Genomic DNA, 13,033 nt, shown 5'->3' with positions numbered 1-13,033 from the left:
TTAAGAACTACAATTCCCGGCAGACTCTGCGAAGGAGTTCTCGCGAGTTGCGAGAAGACACGTGCGCGGAAGGAGCAAGCAGTAGCGGGCGACAGATCTGGCGAAAGGGGACTAGTGGTAAAGGGCGCTGATGGAGGGGCGCCGAAAGGGGTAGAGGGCAGAGGACGGTAGACCGAGAGTGGCTCGGAGGTCTCGACTGGCTCTCCGCCCTAACGCTCTCGTGTGGGTCCCACAGTCTCTGGCTGCGCGAGGCTAGGATTTATTAGAGTCAGTTGTGCAGTTTAGAGGGTCAACAATCAGTTCTCCGAATCCAGAGATTCATTACTTGTCGTCAGTATCGGTGCTCAGGGCTTGGTAGGTTCGGTGTTTGGGACGCTAAAGGAATCTGTCTTTTGACTCAGGGTTCATCACTTAGAGGTTAGTTTTAGGATTCAGGTTCAGCCTATATAGGTTTATTTTAAATTGGATTTGGGATGCATTATATACGCATCAGAGTTAGTTCAGTACTTGGGAGCCATTCTTAGGATTGTAGTTAGATATTTGGGACTCAGGGTCTGAGGTTCAATATTCAGGGTTCACTGTTGGGGTACAGGGCTTAAGATCTAGAGTCAGGATGCAACAGTTGAGAATTGATGGGTTTGGAGTTTAGGTTTCTTGAGGTTTGAGATCTGAGAAGGGTGTCTCTTGCTGAGTTTCTGAGTTTGCTGAATCTGTGGCCAGAGGGAAGACTGTTAGGGGTCAAATTGTGGGGTGTGAATTTCAGAATTTGGGTGGATTCACTGTGGGGTTTGAAGGCCAGCTGGAGTCTGGGCTGGGATTTGAGTTGTGTGAAATATACGAGGTGTTGTATCCTGGGCAGGTGCATACTGAACTTTGGATTTACATCCTTGGAGAGAGCTAAGTGCTGCTATTTGGGATTTGGGGCCTAGTTGGGGTATGAATCAGGTTCCTGGGTTGGGGTGTGAGATCTGAGCCTGACTTCTCTGTTGGGATTTGAGGTTTAGGTAGCAATCGCCATCATGCTCAAAGCTGTGATCCTGATTGGAGGCCCTCAAAAGGGTGAGGAGCCAGGGGAATGAGGGGAGGAGGTTGGGCTGAAGTGGTTAACTGGGTGAGCACAGAGAGGCAGGAAGCTGAAATGTGCTTCTTTCTCCTCTTCCAGGGACTCGCTTCAGGCCTTTGTCATTTGAGGTGCCCAAACCCCTGTTTCCTGTGGCGGGGGTGCCTATGATCCAGCACCATATTGAGGCTTGTGCCCAGGTAACCCCGTAGGCTCCCCTCTCCCACTTCACTTCCTGCTCATCTCCTTCATGCCATATTTCCCCCTTTTCCAACCATGACCTTCCCACAAGGCATAACTTCAGGGACCACCATTTACAAATGAAAATGTGGATGTTGCCCCCTGGAGTTGTTCTGTGTGGCTGCCCTACTGTCTTCTCCTAACCTAGTCTCATCTGGCCTCTTGCTCAGATTCCGCTCCTATTTTTAAAGCATGGAATGTGAGATCAGGCAAAAATCTTAGAGACAATTTAACGCTGTAGCTTGGGGAACCTTAATGAGAGCAAAGCGAAGAACTCATACCTTTGCTCACTGAGGAGCTAATTTCTTTATTGCTTTTGGTATTGAAGCAGGCAGGGTTTTATTTGAATCTCGTTTCTACCTGCTGTAAGGACATGAGCAAATTTCCCAGTCTTTCTGAGCCTTAGTTTCCTTATTTGTAAAAATGGAGATGATTAGACCTGCTTTGTGAGGTGGCGAAGCTTGCAATCGTGTTTGTAAAGTGCCTAGTACAGTATAGGTGCTTGATAAATAATATCCTCATCTCAAGCTCAGATTGATAGATGATAAATATGGGGGCGGGAGGCGGAAATGAATGGGTTATTCTTTAACACAGCTTGGTAGGCAAAATCTTCCCTAGGGTGAGCCCCAATTCTGATGTGAGAGGGCAGGGGATAATAGAATAATAAAAGATGAAAACATCAGGGACTGAGGCTTCTCCAAACTTCCTCGTTGTCCAGAGGAGGAAACAGGCCAGAGTGGTAAAGTGGGGCACTCACAGCTGAGAAAGAAACTGTGGTCTCAAGACTTCGCAGCCAGCACCAGGGATTTCTCCCTGTTTTCATTCTTTCCTATCAGATATTTTTTTTCTTCCAACCTTTTCCTTTATCCCCAGGTCCCTGGGATGCAGGAGATTCTGCTCATTGGCTTCTACCAGCCTGATGAGCCCCTTACCCGGTTCCTGGAAGCTGCCCAGCAGGAGTTTAACCTTCCCATCAGGTGTTTGTGCACATGGGTGGTGTGGGGGTTGGGGGGGCAGTGCCCTGAACTTCTGGTTCTCGGGAGTGGGGTTCATCCACTGGACTTCACCCTCACACACTAGGAGGATTCTTACTGGGGCATCTGTGAATCCCTGAGTTTATTGAGTTTCTCTGTGGGCCGCGGGCAGGTGTACCTCTGGGTGCAGGAGGAGTCAGGTACCGAGGCTCCTTGTATCTGTCTCTCCTGATCTCACTGAGCTGGCCCTGGGGTCCCTGGGGACAGGTACCTGCAGGAATTTGCCCCCCTGGGCACAGGGGGTGGTCTCTACCATTTCCGGGACCAGATCCTGGCTGGAAGCCCTGAAGCCTTCTTTGTGCTCAACGCTGACGTCTGCTCTGACTTCCCCTTGAGTGCCATGTTGGATGTCCATAGACACCAGCCACACCCTTTCTTGCTCCTTGGCACCACGGTGAGGGGGCCCGGGGGGGGGGGGGGCGCTGGAGGCTGCTGAGGGGGGTAATCCAGAAATGTTTCTGGAATGCAGGGTGTCGGGGAGGCAGCCCAGGGGTTGGACTGGGAACGGGCATCAGGAGGGAGGTGTGCCAGAAACTGCAGGAGCAGTGGAGGGGGCGGTGGAGATCTCAAGCCCTTTGGCTGCTCAGCCGCAGGGAGCGGGTGAGGGGGTGGCGGCAGCTGTCAGTTCTCGCCCTTGCTGAGGCCCTGTCTGCCGTGGAGGCGCGTGCCAAGTGCCGTAGGAGAGGGAAAGAAAGAGGAAACAGGCCCTGCTGCTCTGGAGCTAGCAGGTCACTGTCTCGGTGGGTCTGTCTTTCAGGCTAATAGGACACAGTCCCTCAACTACGGCTGCATTGTAGAGAATCCACAGACGCACGAGGTGAGAGCAGAGAGGGGGCTGGCTTGCTCTGGGGATGAGAAGATGGTGATGAGTGAATGAGGCGTGAGATCGGAGATGGGCGTGGGAGGAGGGAGTGGAGGGCCTGTGTGTGTCATCATTCCCCAGCCACTCCACCTCTGGAAATGCTGCACCACTTGGGCGGGGGGAGGCCACTCTTGTCAAACAGGTGCGGCATGTCCTCGGTCGTTCATCATGTATCCCTTCTAGAGAAATTGGAGAGAGTGAAAGCATCACAGTAGATAAATGCCTGGGGTGCTACTGAAAGCACAAAAAGAGGCCCAACCCAGCCTTACCTGGCTGGGGGAGGGGAAGGCTACCTGGAGAAGGTCTGTTTAGATGAAGGAGACGGGAAGGCATTGCATATAGAGAGACTGGCATGTGCAAAGGCCGGGAGGCAGGAAACCACATAGCATCTCTGGAATTACGGAAGTCAGAGCATAAGCAGCAAGGCGGAGAGTCTCTGTCCTTGTTTGTGAAGCTCCCTGAACCTGACTTTCATGCACCCCTTTTATTTGTTCCACCCCTTTTTATTTGTGCATTAAAAATACATGTACACACACACGTGTGTGCATAAATTTTACTTTGAAGTCTTGGGCTACGCACTAGCTAGGTGTAAGAGAAGTAGAGCTGAAGGACAATCCCTGTTTCTAAGCATCTCAGACTAGTGGGAAACCCAGCCATCACAAATGATACAGTGCTATGTGAGGTGTGGCCAGAGGTCAGGGGTGCCCAGATCTGAGAAGCCAGCTCTGGGACAGAGTGGACTCACACTGGGTTTTGAAAGCCTAGTTTTTCAGATGAAGAGACGGGAAGGGGCATTCCCGGAGCAGGTATGCAATAGCATGGAGTTATGTTCCGGGAACACTGGGAGGTGGGAAGGAGAAAGGCATGTAGTTCAGACTTACCTTAAAGGTGAAGGCCAACAGCCGGGGGCAGTCTGCGTTGCAGGAAGACCACTCCGGCAGCAGGGAGGATCTGGAGCTCAGGGGGTCTTAGAGGTAGTGGCAGTGGCCTCTCCTCCCCTAACCCCAGCCTACTCTGTCCTCAGGTCCTGCACTATGTGGAGAAGCCTAGCACGTTCGTCAGTGACATCATCAACTGCGGCATCTACCTCTTTTCCCCGGAAGCCCTGAAACCCCTCCGAGATGTCTTCCAGCGAAATCAGCAGGATAGGCAACTGTGAGGCAGGCCCCATGACCCTGTGACCCCAAGTGCCCCTGGTCACAGACCCCCCTCCCCCCCACCATCTCCCCCCAGTCTCTGCAGGCTCCACGTCCACCCCTCACCTTCCTTGTCCTTGTCTCCACTTGTCATCTCCAGCTGAGCCTCCCCATCCCTCCCTTCCTAACCTCATTCTGTCCCTCTTCCTTATCCATCTCAGTTCGTCTTCTGTCACTGCCTGCCCACTCCCCTTCTGGTCCATTTCTCTCAACCCCTGAGTGTCCCAGCGATGCCTTTCCGAACAGACGGCAACACACACACTTGGGTGCACACAGGCTTGTGTGTGCATGCACACACACGTGCGTGTGTACAACTGTACTCTCAGGCTCAGGCTCCCCCTGGAGCACAGTGCCCCAGAGCCCTGCTCACCATCGGCCACAGCTCAGGGTCCTCCTCCTAGGCTGGGACCTGCTCCTTCCCTGGATCCCTGCCTTCACTCCCTCCTCCCCCGCCCATCTCCCATCTCATGCCTCATTCACGCATCACCATTTTCTCACTCCCACCCATCTCTCTGCTTTTCTTTCCATCTCTCCTGGCCTCTCTGTCTGTTTCTGCTGAGCTGGCATCTCCACCATCTCTCTCTTTCTCTCTCTCTCCGTCTCTCTCTGTGACTGTCTCTGCCCTCACCAGCTGCCTTCCTCTGGGGTGAGTCTGTCTGTGTTTCATTCCATCCAGAGAGAGGGAGGGCGGATGGTGGGGAGAATGGGAAAAGGGAGGAGAACCCAGGTCTGGTCGAAGGGCAGGATGGGCAGCAGGTCTGTGCCTGGGAACACAGCAACTCGGGGGGTGGGGGTGGGGAAAGGGGGGTGGTATGTGCGAGGGTGATGGGAGAGCTTCCTGAGATGTAAGCATCCCTCTGGAGCAGATCTGACCAGACCTGGAGAGGTGGTGGGATTCGCTTTGATCCCTGTCCCCAAGTGATTGTGTTGGCCCCCAGTCGGGCTCAGCTGGGGAACTGAGGTCAGTATCCCTCCCTCCGTGCCAGGGAGGACTCTTCAGGCCTATGGCCCGGGGCAGGTACCATCCGCCTGGAGCAGGATGTGTTCTCCGCCCTGGCCGGGCAGGGCCAGATCTACGTGCACCTCACTGATGGGATCTGGAGCCAGATCAAGTCCGCAGGGTATGAGAGTGGCCTCTGATGGGATGGTTGGGTCGTTTGAGACTTTGGGGCAGTGGGCACAGGCCCTGCTGGCCCCTGAGCCCCCGTTCCACTTTCTGGCCCCTAGCTCAGCCCTCTATGCCTCCCGCCTCTATCTGAGCCAGTACCAGCTCACTCACCCAGAACGCCTGGCCAAGCACACGCCAGGGGGTCCACGGATTCGAGGTACCCATCTTGCCCCAATCCCTAACCCTTGCCCCCCAGCCCAGCCCCGCTCCCCTCTGAGCTGTCACTCCTGGTCACAGATCCAGAGGTGAAGTCTCAGCCCCACCCTCCCTGAACCAGGTGTGGTTTAGGGGCATTTGCCCCCAGTCCTTTCTTCTGCTTCTAGGAAATGTTTACATCCACCCGACGGCTAAGGTGGCCCCGTCGGCAGTGGTAAGCAGTGGCCCAGCCCAGAGGAAGGGAGGTGGCCATCAGAATGGGTGGGGTGGTACAGATTCTCCCGAGCTCAGGATGGGGTCTCTCCTTCATGCACGGCTTGTAGGGTGGCCTCAAGCAGGTCCCTTCCCCTTTATCTGTTCTGTGAGGGGACTGGATTGGGGGCCCTCCAAGGCCTACGGTTGTGCTGTTCTCCACAGCTGGGCCCCAACGTCTCCATCGGGGAAGGAGTGACCATAGGTGAGGGCGTGCGGCTCCGAGAGAGCATCGTCCTCCACGGAGCCACACTGCAGGTAGGCACCCAGGCCCACGCTGCCCAAGTGGCGCCCCCAGAGGCCAAGCAGAGGGGTGTGTCCATGGGCTCTGCATCTGGCCCCTCACTCCCTTCTTGCTGTTTGTCAGGAGCACACGTGTGTCCTGCACAGCATCGTGGGCTGGGGGAGCACCGTGGGGCGCTGGGCCCGCGTGGAGGGTACCCCCAATGACCCCAACCCCAACGACCCCCGAGCCCACATGGACAGTGAGAGCCTGTTCAAGGACGGGAAGCTGCTGCCTGCCATCACTATCCTAGGTATGCTTTCTTGGCCGCTGGACTGCAAGAAACTTCCACAGGTGATGGCCATGCCCTGTGGGAGCATTTGTGTGCCTGTGTGTATGTGTGTCTGTGTGTGTGTATTCCTTGAGCAAACATTTACCCAGTGTCTGCTGTGTGTCAGGTCCTGTGTAAGTCACAGGGGCCACAGATGGGCAGGGAGGGGTCCCCCCACCCCCAGATGGCAGTGGCCCCCAGCTCATTGCCCCTCGCCTCCCCTCCCCATGGCTTCCCCCTGGTGCCCTGGTCCACACTGCAGGCTGCCGCGTCCGGATCCCTGCCGAGGTGCTCATCCTGAACTCGATTGTTCTGCCACACAAGGAGCTGAGCCGCAGCTTCACCAACCAGATCATCCTCTGAGGGGGCCTGCCAGAAGGCCCCCCTGAACTCCAGTCTGCTCCCCTGAGGCTCCTGCCTGCCTGCGTGGCCAGCCTCTGTCCAGGCAGGCTCTTCCCAGGCACGCTTGCGGGGAGCAACGTGGGTGGTGGGAGGACTCGTGCCCTCCCTCTCCACTCCCTAATAAACCCGGGTGAACCCTGGAGCCTGCATGGACTCCGCTTGTGCCTGGGCTGGGGGTGATGGTGGAAGGGGGGCAGCTGAGTCAGGCCCCCCCACATTAGCATTTAAATTGGAGTCGTTGCTGCGGGCTCATGAATAATGAATCTGGAGCCCTGGTAAATTTCCCCCTCCTACTGCCTCAGCCTCTTTGCCGCTCTGGAGGAAGGCCCTCCAGGCTCCTAGCCCGCCAGTCCCGCTTTCACCCTGATGCTGCCTCCCCGTTCCCCTTCACTGGGCCTGGCTCAGGCTCCGGAGTGTAAGGGTTCCAAGGGGAAGGGGGAGGGATTTCGGTTGGCCGGTGGGGTGCAGGCGGCAGGCATGGGGATTGGGCCTGGGAGCCCAGGGCCCAAGGTTGGATCACCTGGTGTCCAGTCTCTTTGGTTCCTGTGCAGTCCCGGCCCGCTTTCCGCTTTGCCAGCTCCATCTGCTCCCAGCTTGGCTTTTGGCAGGGTGGGGGGATTCTCCTCCGCCTGAGGCCAGGTCTCTTGTCTTCTGGTCCCTGGCAGGCAGGATGGGCCTGAGCTGCTGCCTTCTCTCCTTAACCACAGTGGGAGCTACTCCATTCTGGGAGGGGAGGAGCCCTGGCCACCTCCTACACCCTGGCTCGGCCCTCTGCGGGCCAGTGGGTGGGTAGGTGGAGGGTCCTCAGTCTTCCTTCCACATTTCTGAAGCCCCAGAGAAACCCAGCTCTCTCTGGTGTTCACCCGTGACCCCCGTGTGCCCCTCCTGGTGCCCGCCCCCCTTTCCCCAGCTGTGGGTGCAGAGCTTGGTTGCCAGATGAGCTGGTAATGATCGTAATCTGCTAATTGAGAGGAATCTAATTACCCGAAGAGAATGGGGGGGCAGGGCGTGGGTGGGAGGGAGGAGGGGGTCCTGGCAGCCAGCAGGGGTGGCAGGCAGCAGGGTGCCAGGGCCTTTATCAAAGCCCAGGATTTCAGAGCTTTGGAGCTGGGCACTTAGAAAGATGTGCTTTCTCGGGGGCTGGGCTGAGGCTGACCTGGGGATTGGGCTAGGTGTGACCTCCCAGCCCCTGGAGGCCCCTGCAGGCCGAGTCAGAGCACCTGTGAAACAACTTGGGGGTTTCAGCACTCCAGATCTACAATACAGTCTGCCTTGACTCAGCCTCTTGCCTCGTTCCCACTCCTCCTCTCTCCAGTCTCTTGCCTCCAGCCCCGACCTTCTGTCGCCTCTGCGTGGGGTCCTCAGGGGACTGCAGATGGCTCCTCTAGGCTGGGGTCAGCCCCTGAGGGAAGGGCTGGGAGAGGGGTGGGCCACGGGGCCAGGGGCCTGGTCCCTTCCTCTCCTCCCCCCAGTCCTGACCCTTCTGTTCCGAGTGGTTGGCAGAGGCCATGGCAGCTTCATCATAAATATGATAATTTAATTATTTTCTCAGCAAAACACCGTGAAATCCAATAAGTCTGTGTCAGGCCCTGGCCCCCAGGAACCCCCTCCTGGGCCCAGTGGGGGTGGGGGCAGGGGCAGGGGCAGTGTTAAAAGTGGAGGGGGCTAGTGAAGCTGAGGTCCCTGTGGTGTGCCCCTCCCCAGGCAGAGCAGGTTACTGTTGTCTATGCACTTAGGTGGAGAGGGGGTGTCTAAGGAGAGAAGTTCCATTGCTCTCCACTGTCTTCAAGCATAGTCTGCGAGGGACCTGGTCCCCCTCCACCCCTAAGGGAACATCCCAGGACCCAGCACGTGGGAGTGTCCGGCCTCCTGAGGGGAGAGCGCTGGGGTCCCCCTTCGCTAACTCCGGGACTTCGTTGGCCCTGTAGGGGTAGGAGGGTGCTGGCCCTGGGGAGAACAGAGGGAACTGGGGTGGGAAGTATGGGATGAGGGGGGAGGGATGCGGGGGAGGGGTTTGCTCCTGCCATTAGCGCTTTTTTCTTTTTTTTCCCCAGTTTCCATAAAAAGATTATTCTGTAAAATCAGCGAGGGGGAGCGAGCTGGGGGCTGGGGAGGGGGGGCGGGTCCCTGGCACCAAGCTGGATGGGGTGACAGAGGAGGAGAGCTGGGGAGGGGGACTGAGGGGCCTGAGCGTGGAGAGATTTGGACGGGCTTCAGGAGCCAGGCAGGGGGAAGAGGCCGAGCCAAGAACACAGATTGGGGGGAGGCCGGCCAGGGTGGGGTGTGGCAGGGACCGGGCCTCCTTCCCACCCCGTCCCCATCCCCTCCCCCTGGCACTTAGCAGCCATTATCGGGGGAGCAGATTGCAGCCCCTCCCCCTCTCCGGGAAGCCGGCACAGCTGGGGCCCCGCCACATCTGCCGCATCAGCACGGAGCACAGCTGGGTGTTCCCAGAGCCGCGCTCCCCAAAACACGACGTGGGGGCGGGGGGGCCAGGGAGAGCCCAGACCCCCTGAGACAGACACACTGACACCTCTGCCAACAGACACAGACTCCTGGAGGCGAAGCTACACCCACCGCCACACAGGCTCCCTCGTGCTCGGAGACAGGAGCACTCACAAACATGCAATTACTCTGCCCCGCCCGCCGCCCTCGCCCCTTCCGCTGCCTCCTCCCCTTCCTTCCCTCGAGGCTCCCCTCCGCCGCCCGGGCCACTTCTGAACCTCCCTCGGCCCTCCGTAGGGAGCGGGGATTTCTCCCTCCCCAGACACCCTTCTGGAAGGTTTGCAGAACAGGTGGGCAGCGGGTGGTAAGGGGCATCGGGTCTGAGGCTTGAGCTGGGGGAAGCCACTGCCCCTCTCTGCGCCCACGCCCCTACCCACAGAGAGACACCCTCCCCTCTGAAACACTGGTCCTTGCCACCCTGTACGTAAGTGGGGGTCTCCATCCTCCAGTGGGCCTTTGATTGTGGTCAAGGTCCCTGTGACACGGTTTCCACTGGCCGCCTCAAGGAGGCGCTGCGTGTCCTGTCCAAGTTCTAATCGGAGCTCGGAGGCTCCCAGGGCCGGCCCCTGCCACCCGCCTCCCCGGCAGTCTCCAGTAGCCTCCTACTCCCAAGGAATGCCCCTCTCCGCTCAGCTCTGCCACCCCAACGGGAGCAGCGTATGGGGGCTCCATCAGTGGCGGGAAAGTACCCCGTCCTCAGCAGAGATGAGCAGGAGGAGTCCGTCCCCTCCTCACTCCTCAACCAGGCGACGACCACGTGTGGCCTCTGGTTAGATCCTGCCCCCTCGCAGCCCACGTTTCCCGCACTCATCTCCTTGGCCCCGGGGTCTGGCCCTCAGCCTTCTCCTCCCCGCCTCCCCCCACCCCGCCCCCGCCCCGGCCCCTCGAAGCTTTAATCCCTCCCGCTGCCGTACCGCCTTATCTGCTCCCAGCAGCTTTCACTGCTGCAAAGCCCTCTCCCCCCTCCTTCCCTGGCTCTTCTTCCCCCTCCTTCCGCGTCCTCTCTTCTCTCTGACCACTACCACCCCCCACCCCCGGCCTGCCTCTGCCTCTCGGGCCCCTACGATGACTCCTGGCTGCCACCAGATACGAACGCCAGTGCCCTTGGCCCTCTCTCCAGCCTCAGCTCCGAGGTTGCCAGCTGCCTACCCGGCCCCGCACTGGCCTCTCCCCACCCCAACCCTCCCCCGACAGACTCCACAGACTTGGTCAGCTTCTGACCAGCCGAGATTTTGCATCTTTCTTCCCTCCCTGCCCTCCCTTCTCTGTCCCCCGCCCCTTGTTCCTCCAGCGGCCCCCTCGATCTCAGACGTGGTCCCCTTCAACCCCCGGTCACCCACTGCCCCCACTGCCTCGGCTTGGGCGGGCCCCCAACCCTGATGCGGGGCTTTCGGTGCCAGCCACAGGAGACGGGTCAAGGCTGGGCTGACCGGCCCTCGGACAGAGCAGGGGGTGCCCAGTGCTGGCGGCCAGTGGGGGTAGGGCCCGGCGGCGGGACGCTAACCCTCTTCAGTTGCCTCAGATCACGTCCGGGCCTCCCCACCCCCTTTGCTGGGACTCTCATTAACCGCTTCTCCTGCCTCGTCCGCGGCATAAATAACCCAGATAAATCAGCCGCCGTCCGCCCCCCGCCCCTCGGCCCCCGCACAGCCCGTTTGTCACCGCTGCTCGCTCACCAGCCAGGACTGGCCCAGTCCCGGCCTCCGCCCCCCGATCCGTGTCCCTTTCCCACCCACGTCTGTCCCACACTGCCCAGTGCCCGGGGTCCCCAGCAGAGCCAGGCCTGGGACAGGTATCAGCTGGGCTGGGCAGGGTGGCAGGGCAGTGTACTCTGGGAGCTGAGGGCAGCTGGGGCCTCCCTCTAGGACCATGCTGCCTAGGAGTTTGGGGGGTCATGTCATTTATGAGTGGGTTCACCCAGGCTGGGCACGTGAGACCCACGAAGACGGTGGGGGGAAGGGGCCAATGTAGCTTAGCTTGGGGGTCCCAGCTGGGAGAAGAGGCAACCCAAGGCCTGAGGGTGCAGGGCAAGATAGTTGGGAACCCCCAAACTGGATCCTGAGAGGCCTCCAGGTCTACCTTCTGGAGCACTTTGCCCAAATAAAACCTCCATGCCCCCTACCAGGGGCTCTGAGTCAGAACCCTCTGGCCCTCCCTCACCTATCTGCTCCCCATTCCCCCGCCCTGCCTGGTCAGGCCATACAGATGCGCCACTCTAATCGCTGCCTCAGTCCATCCACCGAGCTCTCTCTGTCGGGAAGCCTACTTCAGCCGGGTGGGGGTGGGTGGAAAACTGGACTCGGGAGCTGGGTGGGGGTGGGTGGAGAACTGGACTGGGGAACAAGTCTGGGCAGTGGGGCCAACGGGAGGGTGGGCAGAGGACGCCTGGCTAAGGCTCCATGTCTTGACCCTGCCCTCCCCCCCCAACCCCTCTCCCCCCAACCTGCACCCACATTCCCACCCCCAGAGTCCTGGGCAGCCCCTCCCCGCTTGCTCACACCCGGCCCGGGTCCCAGCTAGCCACACTTGGCCCTGATGCTCACTGCAGGGGGCAGTCGGTCCCCTGGGAGTGGGTGGGAGAAGCAGGGGGGAAAAGGAAGGGGGAGCTTGGGCGCAGGGCTGGGGGTGGGGGTGGGGAAGAAGCTGGGCCGGGCCCCAGGGACCAGCTGGGCAATGAGCCGGGGAAGCAGCCGGGAGGCTAAATGAGGGAGATTATCACCCAACTGCAGCCGGGCAGAGAGGGAGGCAGGCAGGGAAGCGGGGAGAGGGAGGGGAGAAGGGACGGGGGCCAGAGGGGAAGGGGGTGTAAAGGGGATGGGGGTGGCGGTGACAGGGGAGGCTGGAGGGATTGGGGGGAAGGCCAAGGGATGAGCTGGAAGGACATGGAGGGGCTCCCACTGGGCACAGCCATATTCCCGGGGTCTGGGAGACTGGATGGTGGGGACTTGGGAACAATTGGAGACAGCTGGCTGTGGGGCAGTGGGAGGGGGGGGCGCGTGCGGCTCACTGCTGCTCCACTTTGCAGTGGCCTGGAACTCCCCTCACCACCCTCCGCCCCCCTGACCCCCTTAGCCCCCTACACAGGGTTACCACCCAACTTCACTCCTGCTAGAGGCTGAAGGCTTCCTGACGCACCCTCAGGAAGAAAAGGGTGTGCTTTGGGCTCACGATGGAGGCCAGTTATGTTGGGGGGCACGACCTGTGTTCACAGGACAGTTTAGTAATATGCACGGAGTCCTGGGCGGCAACCAGTGCTGGGGGAGAGCTTGGGGGGTAGCTCCCCGTTTTCTTGGCAGAGCCCCAGACTGAAGTAACCTTAAAAAAGCAATTAAATCACCTTAAAAAAAAAAAAACAGTAAAGAAAAATCAATACCAGGAGAAGGGGAAGAGAGAGGCTGGGGAAGACAAGGAGGTGGGGGAGGAAGGCTGGAAGGGTCTGGTGGTCTACAGGGAGGGGTGAGCATGGCAGAGGCTGCCTGGGCGGAGGCAGCAATGGGGGCTCTCGGTGGTCACTTGGCGACTCTGAGTGCTAACTCAGCAGTTGCTCTCAGTACCAACTCCTGTCCCCTCTGGGACTTGGCCAGACGAAGCCCCTGGCCCCAGG

General features: G+C 59.2%; 1 protein-coding gene across 5 annotated transcripts; it reads left to right on the top strand.

Moving 5' to 3' along the window:
- Positions 1-50: 50 nt before the first annotated feature.
- Positions 51-7,926, top strand: GMPPA (GDP-mannose pyrophosphorylase A). Of its 5 annotated transcripts, none has more exons than XM_065930490.1 (13): positions 51-117; positions 999-1,059; positions 1,163-1,260; positions 2,174-2,277; positions 2,542-2,728; positions 3,092-3,151; positions 4,221-4,351; positions 5,379-5,513; positions 5,620-5,717; positions 5,884-5,930; positions 6,134-6,226; positions 6,336-6,504; positions 6,785-7,926. In XM_065930490.1, the coding sequence occupies exons 2-13, from the start codon at positions 1,020-1,022 to the stop codon at positions 6,883-6,885; spliced, it is 1,263 nt and encodes a 420-aa protein (XP_065786562.1). In that variant the 5' UTR covers positions 51-117; positions 999-1,019; the 3' UTR covers positions 6,886-7,926. The 5 variants fall into 5 exon arrangements, with proteins under 5 accessions (XP_065786562.1, XP_065786560.1, XP_065786561.1 ...); XM_065930488.1 differs by having other exon boundaries at positions 70-354; XM_065930489.1 differs by having other exon boundaries at positions 70-417.
- Positions 7,927-13,033: the final 5,107 nt, after the last annotated feature.

The sequence above is a fragment of the Muntiacus reevesi genome, chromosome 3, assembly GCF_963930625.1.
Source record: "Muntiacus reevesi chromosome 3, mMunRee1.1, whole genome shotgun sequence".
In the NCBI taxonomy this organism is placed as follows: Eukaryota; Metazoa; Chordata; class Mammalia; order Artiodactyla; family Cervidae; genus Muntiacus; species Muntiacus reevesi.
Note: the sequence above shows the minus strand (reverse complement) of the source record. Positions and strands in the feature narration are given on the sequence as shown.